We start from the raw sequence: 17,897 nt of genomic DNA on the forward strand, positions 1-17,897 counted from the left end.
CCACCTGTACGGCATAAATAAATAGATAAATAAGCTGAGCTCTGTCCAGATTGTCAGGGTCACAATGGTTCTTCAAAACTGGCAGCTTCTGACCTTCAGATCTCGGGGTTTATTCCTTTGAGGAGCCTATGCATCCACCTGTTCCTGCTCTGTGGGTTTGACCCCACCATTTTTGTACAATGAGTTCACCACTGTCTAGAAGAGGAGTGGCCAACAATAAACTAATGCTTAGTAGTTAGCAACGAATCAGCACTGCATAGATGCAGCAGTGGCTTTCCAAGCAAAGCTGGCCTTTCCCCCCAAAATACTCATCTTTTTAAAGAAAACTGTTGACATTTTGATGTCCAGCCCTAGAAATCGGATGAAGCAATGACAGATATTCTCAAGAAGTTGGCTCCAGTGTGTGAGCATGTGTAGATTTTGTTTATTGGTTACTGGGCTGCTTACTCCTTTAATTTTGGCCTATACATTCCACAGATAACCAAGAGATGGAACTGAACATTCCTCACGGTGTACCCTCGCCATTTGACTCCACATAACCTTGACTGATAACCTGATACAGATGGTGGAAGAAGTAGCCCTAAATCCATTTTCCACTTTCAGAACACGTGCTCCATACTCGTTCACTGTCATTAAATTCCTACATAATTTCTGCACTACAGGAGGCATTTGATGTGATGGATGACTGTGGGAGTGTGGCCGAGGTCATGTAACACACTTCATCTATCTCACCAGCGTCTCTTGTTTCCATCCAAGTTGGATCGAGGGTTAGTTAACTCAGCTGGAGTCACACTCCATTTCTTCTCAGAATAGTGAAGTTCCCAGTTAATGTGTAGGTGGCATAGCTTGCTACTCTCGTCGCTGTACCTGCAGAGCTATAAGGAAAGCTCCTCTGTCATCTGCACCCCTTGCCCCCCTTTCAGTACAGCTGCCTTTACAACACCAAGGGCCATTCTTTTATAACCTTGCTTCCCAAGTCTCCTTTTGTCTCCCCCCCCCACCCCCCCCCGCCTAAGTAAGGTGACACTCTGGAGGGTTTATTGTTTCCTGTGTTATTTGAAATGCAAACCTTTGAAATGTTCTATTTGCATTGGAAGTAGTTCTGCTGCGGGGAGTGCCAGTACAGTAGGAGCTGGCACCACTGTGCTTCTGCAGGACCCATTCTTCCATGACCGCACCTCCAAGGCATCTGAGCCGCACAGACCTCCAGCCACAACCGCTCCAGTGCACTTTCAGGAAACCTGATACCCAGTGGCTTGCGTGCGACTTGCTGCTGGCTTCCTGAGCCTATTTTTGAAATCCCACTTCACTGAGTTAGTGCATGTGTGTTCATAGCTCTCCTCCTTAGTCATTCCCTTTCCCTCTTCACTCACACCCTTGTTGCACATTTGCAGCTTCGGATGTGATGTTTGCATCTTAATTCAGTGCCCAGAATAGCTTGGAGATGATCAGATGGTGCTGACATGGCTCAGAGGAGCAGAATCAAAAGCTTTCACCCTTCTTTTCTTTTTATTAAACGAACAGCAGTGAAGAGAACTGCAAAAGAGTGTGTTGCTATTGCCTGCACGGTTTGCTTATTCCCTGATTTGACTGTGAACTTGGCTGTGTTGAAGTGCTGACTAGGTGAGCCTTCCTCTTACCCTCCAAAGTGAAGCTGATACTTCTGAAACTGTCCTCCCCGCTTCAGAAATGGCTCCACTGAGTGGAGGTCCCTTTGTCCCCGTTCCCTCCCCGACTTCTCCCTGACATTGTGCTGGCCATGCTCACACCCAGCTGCGTGGGAAGGTGCCAACTGGGCCACTAAGGTGCAGTTTGAGCACATTCTATCGGCCTCCAGGCAGGGGCCAGGCCTGGCAGCATCTCAGCCCCTGAGCATCTCTGTCTGGCCACGCCTTCTGGGTCCACCCGAAGTGGGACTTGCATCCTTCAGAGCATTTCCGACTGAGCATGAGCAGCAGGTCCAGGAGTGTGTAAGCTCCTCATCCAATAAAGACCTCACTAAGCAGTCCTAGGGGGAGGTAGCTTCAAGTCCCAGTTGTCCCTTTTCTGCATCCATGGATGGGGACTTGAGGAAGGCTTGGAGAACGCAGGGAAAGCCCTTGGCCTGCCTGTCTCAGCAGTTCCCAGTGATTTAGTCATCGGAGGACTATGACTGATGCTGCTAAGGTCGAAGAGGAGGATGTGTCTGTGGGTTGCAGATTGCATGGCCTGCTGTGCATAGCCCCACTTTACAGGGGAGGAAACTGAACCGAGAACCTACACCTGCCAGCCAGTGAGTGCACTGATCAGTGGCTTCCGGTCAGGTGCTCCTGTGGTCCCACTGTTTCTTCAGCTTATCAGTTAGGCAAAAAAAAAAAAAAAAAAAAAAAGATACGAGATAAAATACCTGAGTTTTCGTCCCTGAGTCATACCACATCTTTCTTTACCTTTAAAGCTACATTTTTTTTCTTCCCCAAAAGATTTATTTTTATTGAAAAATCAGATTTACAGAGAGAAGAGGGACAAAAAAAAAAAAAAGATCTTCCTTCTGTTGGTTCACTCTCCAGAACTGAACCAATCTGAAACCAGGAGCCTCCTCTGGGTCTCCCACATGGGTGCAGGGTCCTGAGGCTTTGGGTCATCCTCCACTGCTTTCCTGGGCCACAGACAGGCAGCTGGAAGGGAAGTGACTACTCCAAAATCAACTTTATCTTTTCATTTCTCCCCGACCCCACAAGCTTTTGGGACTATCCTGTATAACCAGCGTCAGCCACAGAAGTCTGTTGTCCTTGGTGGCATTCTGCTGATCATGTCCTGAGTTGTAAAGGTAATTCCAGGAGAGAGTTCAAAACATGGTGTTCAACATTAGGATTTTTTTTTTTTTAATGTGTCATTTCCCATGAGCACAGTGATTGATTTCAGGTAGGAGCATATCAGAAAAAAAAATGGCTAATGCAGGTTTTCTAGTATGAAACCCGGATTTCAAGTGGTCACAGCAGCTGGAGCTGAGCTGATTCGAAGCCAGGAGCCAGGAGCTACTTCCTTGTCTCCCATGCAGGTGCAGGGTCCCAAGGCTTTGTACCGTCCTCTACTGCTTTCCCAGACCACAAGCAGGGAGCTGGATGGGAAGTGGAGCAGCTGAGATATGAACCAGCGACCATTTGGAACTCCAGCGCGTTCAAGACAAGCATTTAGCTGCTAGGCTATTACACCAGACTCAAAAAACTGGGTTTCTTTTTTAAAAACAAAAATGTTCACAAGGTGGTAATACATTTTGAAATGAAGGTCAAAACATTTTTTGGAAGATTGATTTATTGGAAGAGCAAAGGTATAAATGGTGTATGTGTGTGAACGTGTGAGTGAGAGAGAATGAATGGTCTTCCATCTGTTCATTTGCTCTCCAAATGGCCACAATCATGGGCTGGGACAGGCCAAGAAACCAGGAGGCAGGAGCTTCTTCCTGGTCTCCCAAGTGGGTGTTCAGGCCCAAGCATATGGGCCATCTTCTGTTGCTTTACCAGGTGCAGGAGCAGGGAGCTCAATCTGAAATGGAGCAGCCAAGACTTGAACTAGTGTCCATATGGGACGCTGTTGTTGTAGGCAGGGGCTTAATGAGCTATGCCACAGAACCACCCAAAGGGTCAGAATTTTAAGAACTTTTTTCTACAGTCTTTCCTATGGACCCATATGCCATTCCAGATGATACGGGAAAGCTGGTGCTGCAAGACTGTGGAACCGTAGAGCAAGACTAACCGTGTTCTTTTTTTTAAAACTCAAGTTGCAGAAAGAGCAGAGCCCCCGCCGAGCGGCCAGTCTCCTGTGTGACCCCAAAGAAGGCTCCGGCCGCCCTGCCCTGCCCCAGGGAGGCCTCCGCCTGCCTCGGCCGTTGTCCACATGGCCGTGCGTGGACACAGATTCCCTTCCATTTGAAGACCGGCCACTGGGCAAGTTGAAGGAGTCAGACAGGTGCTCGGCCAGCGAGAACCTCTACCTGGACGCTTTGTGCCTAGACGACGAGCCTGACGAGCCTCCGCCGCACAGGCCCGAGAGAGACTTCAGGACCGGCCTCCGCGAGGTCAGCCTAAGCTCTGGCCACCCATGGGAGGGCGCTGATCCTGAGGGAGGGCGCCCTGGCATAGGGGCGTGGCTTTTGCTTGTGGCAACGGCGAACCGGTACCGGTGGCTTCTTCACATTGCTCTGTGCTCATGTTTGCTTGACCCGAGTGTGAACCACATTTCCTGCTTCTGTCATTTGCTTTCAAAATGATTCTAGAATCATCCTTTGTCAGTTTTATGGTTACTGGACCTGTGGTTTGATTTCCAGACACCCTTGGTTTCAACTTAGGAAAGTTCACATCCAACAGTATAGTTGAAATGCGACACAATTACACAGGTCAAATATATCACACCCAAACTGCTTGAGACCGGAAGTGTGTTGGATTTCGGGCTGTTCTGATTTTAAGATATCTGGGGGGCAGGACCCAAGCGCAAACATGAAGTGCATTTATGTTTCATGGACTCCTGTGTGAACAGCATGAAGGCAACTTTATGCAATGCTTTTGTCATCTGCATCGGCTTTTAATTATCCTTATTTATGAATCTAAAAAAAATTAAACTAGAAACACACCTGATTTTAGGAACATATTTTTTACCTGTGTGGTTTGTTTTTTTACTTTTTTATACTTTAACTTTTTAACAGGTTTTTAACAGACTCAGTGTGAATCGTAGATGCATTTCTAATTACATGATAGCAGTCCCTTCTTCCCCACTCCCACCCTCCTTCCTTCCCTGTAACTCACTTTTTTTTTTAGTTTTTGAAATAACATTTACCTTACAATCAAAAGGTTTACTATTTCACTGCATAGGAAGTTTAACAGTCAAAAGCAAGAAGACTAAACTTTAGTAGAAATAGACAAATAGACAAACAGAAATTGAATGAAAAAAAATGACCATTTCACCCATATAGAGTAAATTTTAAACTCATCACGGACCATTAAATCTACAGTCATATTAACATTCTTTATCATTGGCTTGACAGAAGTCTAAAACAAAGTTTTATAAAATATTTTTAACAATTTTGTGCATGAAACAATTTCATAGCGTGGAACTTTCCACTTCTGGTATCGTGTGGATGCTCAAACACTGTTCCAATTTGACAGTGTCCCAGCCTTCAAGCCTTCAGAGTAAGACATGCTCGGCCTGCATAGCCATCACGCATCAGCCAAGCGATGCTGAGCTGGGAGCAGCCTCTTGTGGCCCTGTTTCACAGCAGGGCACCCTATCCGAGTTCCAGCTGTGTGGGGGCTGGCCCATCATTTGCACCTGCAAAACCATATCAGCTGGAGAGGGCCTGCTTGCTGGGCCCCAGCAGGAAGAGGTCATACTAACTTGTAAAACAAGATTGGGACCCAGCCAGCATCCTAACCTACTCCATTGTTCACCATCTTCCTCCCTGTACCGCACACACCCACACACATTCACTCTCAGACTGGCTCAGGTTGTCACCAAAGCCAGCTTTGCAGTTGCTGTAACCAGTGAGGTCTTCCTCCCCAAGCAAGCGTGTAGTCTGTCTTTCTTGGTCATGTGGGCACCTGCTGACTGCAGCAGCTCCTGACCCCTCATCCTGCTGTGGATCCTGTTTTGATGATGGGATTTCAAAGGCCGTGGGGGTAGCGCCCTCCTGAGCAACATCTCACGTTTGAACTGGTGCTTTTCTAGGCGAGCAGAGTGAGATGTGCTCACTCTCTGCCAAGGCTCTCCCAGGCAACCCAAATGAAGTAGTTCACCAAATTCTTTCTCCTTTCCAGGAAGAAGACAATCACAAGGGAAATCTTCAAAGGTATGTGAGCTTGATGGAAAGAGTGGATTTATTCCTGAAATCCAAACCTCCGCTCCTGGCAGCCACCGTCTGGTTCCCCACTGTCCTCCAAATGACTACACATGAGAACTCTGCAAAAAAGTGTTGCTTTCTTATTTATGCATTTCATAAATAGGGCATTTCTGGTGATTCACAGCAGAAAGGCCGGGCAATGCTGCGTGCATGCAGGAAGTATTTTCTCTCAGGGCCTTCCTTTCCAATCAGAGTTGTGCTGCTTACCCCCAAGGAATAGTGTCTGTCCAGTAGATTTTGTAAAGTCCATGGAAACCTTCTCATTTAAAGTCTTATTTTTAAATGAAGACTTTAGTCCTTCTTGGCATGCCATGAGGATTTGGACCTCCTATAGGTTTACAGTCCACAGAAAGAGGGCTTATTAAAATCTTCCCTAGCAGCTGGTATTGTGGCAAAGTGGGTAAAGCCGTTGTTTGCAACACCAGCATTCCATGTGGGCGCCGGTTTGAGTCCCAGCTGTTCCACTTCCGGTCCAGCTTCCTGCTAATGTGCTTGGTGAAGCAGCAGACGGTGGCTCAAGAATTGGACTCCTGGACCCACGAAGGAGCCTTCCTTTCCCACCTAAATAACAAGCCAGCAACCCTCGTTTCCTCCTTCCGCTGTAGCTTTTTCTTTTTCAAAATCTTCTGTGAATTTCCAAAAGTAGCCTATGTTGGTAGTGGTGTTAACAATATAAAAACATCCGAAGTGAACTACCTCCAGCCAGCCTCCTTTATTTCTTGGTTCTCACAGGTGTATTTCTTTTCTTTTTTTTTTTTAAGATATATTTTTATTACAAAGTCAGATATACAGAGAGCTGGAGAGATAGAGAGGAAGATCTTCCATCCGATGATTCACCACTCCCCAAGTGACCGCAACGGCCGGTGCTGTGCCGATCTGAAGCCAGGAGCCAGGAACTTCCTCCAGGTCTCCCACACGGGTGCAGGATCTCAAAGCATTGAGCCGTCCTCGACTGCTTTCCCAGGCCACAAGCAGGGAGCTGGATGGGAAGTGGGGCTGCCGGGATTAGAACCGGTGCCCATATGGGATCCCGGGGCGTTCAAGGCGAGGACTTCAGCCGCTAGGCCACGCCGCAGGGACACCAGACCTGTATTTCACCAGACCTGTTTCTGCGTAGCTGCAGGCACCTGCCCCTGCGTCCCAGACCTCCTGGCTCTGCTAGCTGTAGCTCTGCAGACATTGGCCATCACTGAGGCTGCTGGCTGTTCTCCCTCTGTTTTGTCCTGTCCACCCATGCTCCAGTGGCACCGAGTCCTTGCCCACATGGGGGCCATGATGTGACTCTGACACCTGTTTCTCTGGGTCAAAGTGGGAGTCAAATGAGCTGTACCCAGAGCAGCGTGGCAGGAGTCAGGGCATTAGCCACTGTCATGCTGTCATGTCTCTGCCAGTGTCCCGAAGCCAAGTCACCACTCAGCAGCACCCGGGGTTGACCCAAAGCAAAATGAGAAAATTCCATGTTGCCAGAAATCCCACCCTGCCACTTCCAGTTTGCTGTGATTCTGAAAACTTCAGCCAGGTGGAAGGCCTGGTGGTGTCCCTGTGGCCCTGCTCCAAAAAACCCCATGGTGGCCACAGGGACTGGGACCTGCCCTGGGTGAAGACAGCTGTCTCTGTGCCAGCAGGCGCTTGCCTGGTTCTGTGCCCTGGTGCATGCCTTACACACACTTGCCCTGAGCAGGCCTCTGAAGGCACGACCAGCCCCTACATCACCAGTGGCTCCTGCAAGGGACAGTGGCCAAGTCCTCAATGTGGGACCCCATGGCTGGGCTAGAACTGAAGGGGTGTGTGTGACAGATGTGTTCATGTGACCTGTGAAGAAACTGGGTCCATGTCTACTTCCTCTGTGTGCCCATTGTGAGATGGAGGGATTCTTAGCCCCAGCATGGTCAGCATGCAGCCTCCTTCCTGACCACCCCCGCTTGGCTGTAGTGCATGGACTCCGTGCGTGAACACACCAGCCACCCGTGTAGGAGCAGACACATGTTCCCACTCAGAGGGTGGGTGACCAAGGGATGGGACAGCAGGTGCTGTGTTGTGTCTCTCCCTCCTGGGGATCGTGAGTCCATGGCGGACAGGGAGCTCATCCCTGCAACATAAACACCTGTCGTGCTGTTTGCCCGGATGTGGGCACAGAGTGGGGGTGCCCACCAGTGAACCAAGCCTAGGGGTTGAACTGTGACTGCCAGGGGGTCCTGCCCGTCTTTGCAATGTTTGAGGATTGTGATGCTCCTAAGATCTGGTCATAATGAGGCTCCAGGATAGTCGTGGACACCAACAGGGTCTGTTCGTGTACAGGGGGCATGAGGCAGCTACAGAATACGCTGGTAGCTTAGGGGAGATGATGCCCCTCGGGTGGGAGGGGCAGGATGGGGGGCTGTGGCATGCATGGCTCTCTGACATAAGTTTACCTCCTCTGCCTGCTTCTCCAGAGCTGTGTCGGTGTCCTCCATGTCGGAGTTCCAGCGCCTCATGGACGTCTCCCCATTCCTGCCCGAGAAGGGTCTGCCACCTGCCAACAGTAAGGAGGACATCACCCCGCCTCTGTCTCCCGACGACCTGAAGTACATTGAGGAGTTCAACACCAAGAGCTGGGACTACACACCCCCCAGGGTTCTGGGCGGGACCGAAAGGCCCCCGGAAGCCTGGGCAGACAGGACCGAGGTGGGGCGGGCAGGGCACGAAGCCAGCGCAGAGCCCTTAGCGGACTCATCCTGGTACCTGACCACAAGCATCACCATGACCACGGACACCATGACCAGCCCCGAGCACTGCCAGAAGCAGCCACTGCGCAGCCATGTCCTCGCCGAGCAGTCTGGGGTACGCGTGCTGCACAGCCCACCTGCCGTCCGTAGGCTGGATAGCATCATGCAGGGGGGCGGCGAGGGCAGGAGCCAGCTGGACCCCGAGGGCCCGTTTCCCACCAGCAGCCGAGCCAGAGGGAGCCTGGGTGATGTCAAGGGAGGTCCCTTGGAGCCCATGCTTGGACGTTGGCCTTGTGCTCCCTGCAAGCACCCCCGAGACTACAGCCCCCTGGAGAGCCCCCTGTGCGGTCCCCTGGGCTTTGCCTCACCATTGCACAGCCTGGAGATGTCCAAGAACATGAGTGATGACATGAAGGAGGTGGCCTTCTCTGTCAGGAGTGTCATTTGTTCCAACCCTGCTGAGCCGCAAGTCAGGGACACAGCCTGCCAGACCAACGGGTCCCGGACCATGGGCACACAGACCGTCCAGACCATCAGTGTGGGTCTGCAGACTGATGCCCTGAGGGGCGGCGGTGTCACCAGCAGCCCCCATAAGTGTCTCACACCAAAGACTGGGGGCGGCACCACACCAGTGTCGTCTCCTTCCCGCAGCCTTAGGAGCAGACAGGTAGCTCCGGCCATTGAGAAGGTGCAGGCCAAGTTTGAACGCACATGCTGCTCCCCCAAGTATGGGTCTCCAAAGCTGCAGAGGAAGCCCTTGCCCAAAGCCGACCCACCCAACAGCAGGACCTCATCGGGCGTGGTCCAGAAAGGGTACAGCGAGTCGGCCTGGGCTCGCTCCACCACCACGAGGGAGAGCCCTGTGCATACCACCATCAACGACGGCCTCTCCAGCCTCTTCAACATCATTGACCACAGCCCCGTGGTGCAGGACCCCTTCCAGAAGGGGGCACGGGCTGGTTCTCGGTCCCGCTCGGCAGAACCCCGACCGGAGCTGGGCCCAGGCCAGGAGACAGGCACCAATTCCCGAGGAAGGTCCCCCAGTCCCCTCGGGGTGGGCACAGAGACCTGCAGGGAGGAAGGGGGAGAGGGCACGCCGGTGAGGCAGGACCTATCTGCTCCCCCTGGCTACACGCTCGCCGAGAACGTGGCCCGAATCCTCAACAGGAAGCTGATGGAGCATGCCTTAAGAGAGGAGGGGAGGCAGCCCAGCCGTGGGCCCCCAAGTCTCAGGGACAGCCACGCAGGAGACGCAGCCGAGCCAGGGCCCATGGAGGTAAATGGCACCCGGCCCTACCAACTCTTGTGTTTAGGGGTGGGCGTATGTGGGCACCTGGCTGGGCACTTTGATTGCAAGAAGCATCTCGGGTTGTGGTGAGGCTGGGGCGGTTTGGGGACAGGGTTGGCTTGATGGGAGGGTGGAATAAGCAAGACCACAGACCCTGGGCACCCCAGAAGTCATCAAGGACAAGATTGGATTTGGGTTCTGGCCTCTGGCCCCAGTGTTGGATCTGTCTGACCAGGATTTGCGTGGTCAGTCATGATTTCCGTGTGTGAGCTGTGCATGTGTGCATGCCTGGAAGGGCTTTGGCGAGATGCAGATGTGTGTGCAGCATAGGAGGGTGAGGAGTGCAGGGACAGGAGCTGAGCATCCATGGGGGGCTGCAAGCTTGATGGCTGGATCCCAGCCGGCCTCTGCGAAGCAGTAATCCCACATCCTGGGAATCGCTTCCCCATTCCGCGTGCGTGAATCACCCTAGCAGTAAACCCAGGGGAAGCAAGTGGGTAAGCTCAAAACCCTGCCTCTGCACAGGAGGAGGATCCGCCCTGACATTACTCACATATCAGTCAGCCTTCAACTCTGTTCCAGGACACAACCCCTCCCCACTGGGTACACTTCCCACCATGCCCCTTTAGCAAACACAGCTCCCATGTTCACCGCTGCAATGAACCCACGAAAAAGCCTGCTGAGCAGGCTGCCGGCGACAGCAGTGAGGGGGCTGGTTCCTTGCTCCCTGCACCCCAGAACAGGGGTGTCTACCCCACCAGTGCTTCTTCTCACCATCTGCAACACCAACGGCCAATACACAGTCTTCAGGCCTGCTCCTCCAGAGGGGTCTGAGAAGAGGGAGAGGAGCAGTGTTTGCTGCTGCCACTGCCCAGGCAGCCCTGGCCCCAGGGCGAGGGGACGAAGAGGGTGTGTGTCTCAAGTTAGAGGACCCACATTTCACAGGGAGAGAAATGTCAGAGTGGTTGGAGGTCCGGTCTGACACACCAAGGAGTATGTTAACCTAGAATACAGGGCTTCAATCTGAAATGTCGAACCAAGTGCAGTTATCAGTGACATGTGGAAATGACCATTCCAGATGGTTCAAGCCAACGCTTGTGTTCTGGTAACACATAGCCTACCTGTCCTAAAGATGTGTGGAAAAGGTGTTGACATGCTTCAAGGTGGGCGGGCACTGCTGGCTGGGTGTTCCCAGGCACCCAGCGGTGTCGCCCCCCATCCCTTGGGACTGCTCAGCTAAGTTCTCATCGTTGGGGTGTGGCTATGTGTGTCAGACCAAGATCAGCTGGAGTGAGGGCTCAGTCCCACAACATTAGCTGCACCTGCCTGCAGTGTCCGGTCAAGTTGGCCCCCTGCAGCCTCGAGTTCCATATCCCCTGATCCAACCACCTGCAGAAGGAAAATACTAGAAGCAGAATGGAGTCAGTACTGAGCGAGCACACTCAGGTTTTTCTTGCTGTTCTCCCGTAAACAGTTCCCCTGAGCAGTGTTCCCACCTGACGTAACCATCAAACCGGGTACTACAAGTCATCTAGAGATGATTGAAAATGTGCAGGAAGATGAGCACGGGTTCTATAAAAATTCTACATCCTTTTATATGAGGGATGTAAGCATCTCCAAAGTTTGTTATCTTTTTTTTTTTTAAAGATGTGCTTATTCTGTTTAAGAGAGAGAAAGACATCTTGATGCCACATGCCCACAGTGGCCGGGACTGAGCCAAGTGGAGGATGACGGCCAGGGATTCCACCTGGTCTCCCCGTGCATGTCAGGGGTCCAAGCATTCAGGGCATCATTCACTGCCCTCCCTGGCACATTTGTGGGAAGCTGGGTTGGCAGAGTGGCCGTGATTTGAACCAACACTACAGTATAGGATGTCAGTGTTGTAAGTAGTAGCTTAACCCACTGTGCTGCAATGCAGGGTTTTGGATCTGCAGGGGGGATTCAATAGATGAATAATCTAAAACTTTTTTTTTTTTTTGCTTATTTATTTGAAAGTCAGAGAAGAAAAGGGAGTGAGAGGGTGGGGGAGATCTTCCATTGTTAGTTTGCTCTCAAATAGCTTCAATGGCCACAGTTGGTCCAGGCTGACACAAGGAGCCTGGAACTCCATCCAGGTCATGTGGGAGAAGGGACCTAACTACTTAGACCATCTTCCACTGCCTCCCCAGGAGCACCAGCAGCGAGTCTGATCAGAAGTGATGCAGCTGGGACTCAAGGCAGTGCTTACGTAGGGGATGCCAGTACTTCGAGCTGTGACTTAATGTGCTGCCCTGCAACATCGGTTCTAAAAAACAAATTCTTAGGGCCCCAAATGGCTTTGAGTTGCTAACTGGAGGCTACCAGCCATCTGTAGCATTATGAAGAAAAGGCCTGACTGTTGGAATCACACAGCATGACATGGAAACACTTCTATCTGAACATAGCTCGGCTCTGCCAGCGGTGTGCTTGTGACCAAAGGGAGGGTTTGGAGGTAGCACGGACCATTTGAGAGACCTAGCCCCTGCACCAAGCATTTCCTGGGGCTAGCTCGACGCCATGGACCCTTTGTTCCTCTTCTGTTGGGACTTTGGTTGTTCTAGATTTCAATGGAACTGTTTCTTGTTTGGACTGGGTTAATCTGTTAGGACCTTGGGAGACCCCTTCCTGTCTAGTTATGTCGCAGTTCTAGATTCTCTTTCCCACACCACCAGAGCCACACCTAACATGGAGCAGCAGCCTGCTGTGGAATCATTCCCTGATCATTCCCTCAGATACCCGGCCCAGCATGACGTGGACACTGAGAACAGCCCCCTTCTCACGTCACTCTCCCTGAAAAAGCCACACAGGCCTCCTTTTGTTCTGATGCTCCAGCTCAGTGGAAGAGGGCAAGGGTGAACAGAACAATCTAGAAACCGAACACTCTTCCCTCTGTGTCTAGGTAGAAAATGGGAGGGGGCATTTCAGGACAAGCCGCAGGAGCTTTGGATCGTGGCAACCCAAACAGGCCCGCCCGTGGAATATTCTCTATTAGATATTTCCACCTGTTTGCCACATGCTGAGTGATAGATCAGAGGCGTGAGGACGGCTCCAGGAAGCCTGCAGTCCGAAAGGCCACATCCATGCTGTGTGGCAGGCCTGTGCGCTGGAGTTCCGAGGTCCCCCCAGGTCTCTGCTGGTGGCTGCCTGGGCTGGGGGTGACGACTCCCCCGCCTCCTAGCCCTCTGGCCTGAAGCCTTTGCTGTTCTGTGTAAAAGACTTCCAACCCACTTGCTTTTCTTTCTCTTTCCCTGTGCTGTCCAGAACCAAACTGTCTTACTAACTGCCCCGTGGGGACTCTAGCCCTGCCCGCCTCACGCTGTAAGTGCTACCTTCCCATTGCTCATCACCCACCATCTGGAGAAGCCGCATTGCATAGCTCACGGGCACATTTGACACCTGTCACCTGAGGGCACCCACTGGGGTCCTGGGGGCTTAGTCTGACCCTGTGGGAGGGCTGACCACTTGTTGTTCAATGAGGTTTGTAGGTTCTAGAGACCTTGCGCAGAGTTCCCCAGCCCGGCTTCTCTGGCCTGTTTGTGCTGGCATGTTGCCAGGGCAAAATCCATGGCCTGGGGCTCATGGGCACGCGGCATTTCCTTGCTCACGTGCAGTTGCTAGTGAAGTGCTGCCAACTGCTCCCCCGAAGAGCTCGCGCTTGCTCGAGCATTGGCCACGTGGGAGCAGTGGCTAACTGAAGCACCGACAGCAGCTTTGCTTACACAGAGCGTGCACAGCACACACTGCTTGCACGCACAGAACTAGCACATCTGCTATGTTTGTATCTGGTTGGTGCTATGTGCCTCGGGAGAGGTGCCGTCTGGCCACCATGGTGCCCGTTGGCCTTGAAGTTCCTTTCCTGTGGGTCTCATGGTGGGGCAGGGACAGCTCCTCCACCCCATCACTCCACTGCTCCCTCAGAAGTTGTGGGTCCTAAGCTGTGCTGTCTCCGCCCTGTTCGCATCCGCTCTCTGGAGCAGCCCTGCCCATCGGACACCACCATGTTGTCTCCTTCCACCACTGCGATGATTTAATTACCTCTCACCCTTGTCTGTTCACTGATTCGTCCATTGCATCTTCTCTGTGGGGTCCTCTTGTGCCATCCATCCAGGCCTGGTTCACGGCCTCGGCTTTGTGTTCAGTGTCACTTGGGTGGGCCTGGTGCTGTGTTTCTCACTCAGCATCCTCATCTCCATTTCGGTGCCTCAGGGAATTCCATGGGTGGGCATCTTCGTGGCCTCACATGAAGACTGAGGGCCAGCCACACAGCATTCTTTGAAAGCAAAAAGAGAAGAAAACATCCCTTCTGTCCAAGTGTTGTGAGGTATCTGTGTTATCTCTCCTCAGCACAGGATGGCAGGTGTTCCCCCATCCTACTCTGTGCACATGCTGTCACAAGCAACAGCCACTCAAGAAAACTAGACCTCAATTAGAATTCCTGCCAGCAGCATGTTTCTTCCTCTGTCGTGGGCGTTTGTGTAACCCACTGCCTGTCAATGGGAAATAAACAGTCAACAAATCCACTAACTGATCCAGCTGGATGGAATTTCAGGGCATCCACTGGCTCACTGCAGCCAGACAGACGATTCCAGAAGGCCAGTGACGGGGTGGGAAGCCAAGGAAGAGGCCATAGTCACTTTCCCCTGTCTTTATGTTCCCACCAAATCTGGGAGGAGCTCTATACATACACCCATCTCACCGTATTGCCAAACACTGACCATTGATTCAGTGCCTTCACCTTCATGTCACGCATCATTCTTGAGGAATTCTTTATCACTCATCTTAAGTTGTTCTCCATAAACAACCTAGCCACTCCCATTCTCAAGCCACCCACTGCCCCCTTGGGTCTGGTGAAGTGTCCTGGGGGTTGGGGAAGGCTGCTGCCCCAAGTAACCCTCTCTTTTCTTGACCCTCTCCCAAGGAACTGCCTTGTTCTGCACTAGCTCCGTCCCTAGAACCCTGCTTCTCCAGGCCCGAGAGACCAGCAAACCGACGCCCTCCATCCCGGTGGGCCGCACCGTCCCCCACTGCCTCGCAGTCTCAGTCCCCTGGAGACACGACATCCTTGGAGGAGCATGGTGATGAAGAGGTGCCTGAGGAGAAGCCGTGCCGTGATGCAAGCTTGCATGGATTATCACAGAATAATTCATCGTGATTTGCATAGTCACACCATCATCATGAACCAACCTCAGCCCCAAAGGAGAGATCTGGGTTTTCTCAAAGTCAAAGAATGTTATTTAAAACAACAAAACAAGACTCACAGCTGCTGAATGTTCAGTCTGTGAAACTGAGATGTTTCTAGAATGAAACAGTAAATGTGCCTGTAATAACTTAATTTTTTTCATAGCTCAGAAGACTATTTTTGTCTCCATCTTTTTTACACGCAATATATTAAATGAAAAGAAGTAAATAAGGTATGCATAGATTTAAAAAATAAAAGTTTTAAAAAATGTACATTTTAAGACATTCTGAACACCATTGTTGTCAGTACTGACTGCCTCTCTGTTAGATTTGCACTGTTACATTTCGGTTGAGTGTATATCCATGTTGACTGAGTGTGGTGTAGGTTCGTTTTGTCAGTGTTACTATTTTTTAAGAATTTTTTTAATGCTTCAGACTGTCTGATTCCATGAACATTTTGTAGTGAAAAAGCCAAGAAGCCAGCAGACCTGACAGGTGGTCTACAGACTGGAGGAGAAGCTGTCTGACCAGCCGCCTGGCCTCAGACGGGGCTCCAGACCTCGCTGGCTGTGTAAGCCACCCATTCTCCCCCCATCACCCACCCCGGCCTGCACGCATAGATTCAGCTGCATGTTCACCCTGCGCTGTATCCCCACTCTCACCTCCGTGTGTGTGTGTGTCACACCATCATCCTTTGTGACTGTCCCTGTCCGTCCTCTGACATCGATGATGATAGCAACCTCCATTGTAAACTGTTGTTAACCAATTAGCTGACCATGTATGGAGCATACTCAAAAGAAATATCTTGTTAAGGGAAAACCCCACCAAACGGTTCCAGGATGCCTAAGTGGGAAGCACACGACAGTGCCTCCACGCCCGTCTGAGGCCACCATGATACAGAATAATAAAGCCTTTTGCGAGCCTGCAGCGTGTTCTGGGCTCTCGCGTGTCACATGCTCTCCGTGTCTCTTCCCAAGGACGGCTGCGGATATCGGAGCTGGGGGCATGCGGGAAGTGGATTGGGTCAAAGGCGGCAGCTGCTGGGGTCGGGCAGGGCACGCACTCTGGAGTTCAGGGTCGGGTAGCAGTTTTGTGACTCTTTACCAAATCCTGGGACAAAGAAGGAAACTTCACTCTTGTTGAAAAAAAGCAAAAGTGTGCGTGCACACACACGAGGTCTGAGTGCAAGAAAAGTGGTCCCCAACAAATCCAGTATGCCTGGTCTCTCCCCTCCCCCTGGTCAGGAAGGAGGAAGGGGCTGGTGGAGGAAGCCACCTCCCCGAGCCATCAAGGTGCAGACCGTGTGTGAATGAGTGAGGTAGTGGGACTGACAAAAAAAAAAATGGTGCCCCACCCCAAGAAAGTACACAATACGAACTATTTCAAACTTTTAACACTAATGTGTTGCTGGCCCAATAGTCTTAGAGACAACCTCATAGAGTAAGTTGCATTCCTAGTATTACCTCCAGTCCATTTAAAAACTTACATATTTTTGGGGAAAAAAAAGAGCGAGAAAGCAGAAAGTGTTGGTGAGGACTCAGAGTGGTCAGAGCATTGGTGCGCCATCAGTGGGGAGGTGAGTGACGTAGCTGCTGTGGGGGACAGCATGGCCACTCCTCAACAAACAGGTCACTACAGCAGTCAGCAATTCCACTCCAGGTCTGTGCTCCCAAGAACTGCAAGCCAGGGCTCAGACAGATGTGTAGTAAAATGCGCTGTCATACAGCATTAAAATGGAAGAATGCACACATTTGTACCATTGACTTTGAACACGTTACATGAGATAAGCCAGTCACAAAAAGACAGTTGTTGGCTGACTCTTGTGGATCAGATGCCCAGAACTGTAAAATTCATAAATACAGAAATTAGCATGATAGTTGACAGGGATGAAGAGGGGATGGGGTGTAGGTGTAGCGTTTCTGTTTGGGATAGTGAGAAAATTCTGGAAATGGGGTGAATATATGATTAATGGCACTGCGCTTTACATAAGATGGTTGCAATGGCAGGCTTTGTGTACATCTTACCACAACAGAAACTTTGCTTGTGAAAAATAGGCGTTTTCGTTGAACTGCCCAGATGTAACTGATCAGATGATCAGTAAAGGTGACTCTGTGCCCATGGTAAATGCCAAAGGGCTGTCCGTTGGAGTCAACGACACAGAGAGAAGCGGCTGTATTCACAGTAAAAATCTCATGCTGCTCCTGCAGGCCCCACTCAGCTCCACATCCTGGCCCTGCCCCCTCTGCAGGGTTCATTCCCACTTAATTCTGCCAAGAGTGGGCGGGGAGGCAGCTTCCAAGGAAAAGGGCTTTCTACCAGGAGCTCCAGCAGAGCCTGCAACTTTGGTCCCAATGAGGTCATGTGGCTGGCCCTGACAGATTGGCCTGGCAGAGGTGCTGGGAGAGGAGAAAGGGCATATGGGGAGTCCTGAGAGCTACACACCCATGCGAAACACAGCAAGGAGCAGCTCTGGCTCTTAGTGAGCTTGCTATCTGATTTTAGGCCCCAAAGAACGAGTGACCAAGTGGAGGGGCTGAGATGCTAAGTGCAGGAAGGCTTGCACTGGGCCTGGAGGGGACAAGCAGCACTTCAGCATGAGGGAGGGAGAAGTGGGGGAAAGGTTCTGAATGCGGGTCACTTCAGGCAGCACCAAACGTGAAAGAATTTTCTTTCCTGGGCAAAGCCAGTGCCTTGAAAGTTGGGCTGGAGCCGCTCCCGCCAACTCATTTGGAAGGGGCTGGGCAAGTGTGTTCTCTTGCCTGTTGTGGGGCCCCTGCGGCTTTCAAAGGCAGGGCAGGGCAGTGACAAGTGCGCCCAGGCAGCTCCATGGGGCACGCAC

At 51.5% G+C, this 17,897-nt stretch overlaps 1 protein-coding gene across 1 annotated transcript in view; it reads left to right on the forward strand.

Annotated features, from left to right (window-relative positions):
* MTCL1 (microtubule crosslinking factor 1) overlaps positions 1 to 15,732 on the forward strand; it is a 123,234-nt gene extending 107,502 nt beyond the window's left edge. Inside the window, exons 11-14 of the mRNA XM_058676908.1 lie at positions 3,758 to 4,054; positions 5,787 to 5,818; positions 8,302 to 9,850; positions 14,799 to 15,732. Coding sequence (XP_058532891.1) covers positions 3,758 to 4,054; positions 5,787 to 5,818; positions 8,302 to 9,850; positions 14,799 to 15,032 — 2,112 coding nt within the window. The 3' untranslated portion in view covers positions 15,033 to 15,732. The remainder of the gene's footprint in view (positions 1 to 3,757; positions 4,055 to 5,786; positions 5,819 to 8,301; positions 9,851 to 14,798) is intronic.
* The last annotated feature ends 2,165 nt before the right edge of the window (positions 15,733 to 17,897 follow it).

The sequence above is a fragment of the Ochotona princeps genome, chromosome 18, assembly GCF_030435755.1.
Source record: "Ochotona princeps isolate mOchPri1 chromosome 18, mOchPri1.hap1, whole genome shotgun sequence".
Lineage (NCBI taxonomy): Eukaryota > Metazoa > Chordata > Mammalia > Lagomorpha > Ochotonidae > Ochotona > Ochotona princeps.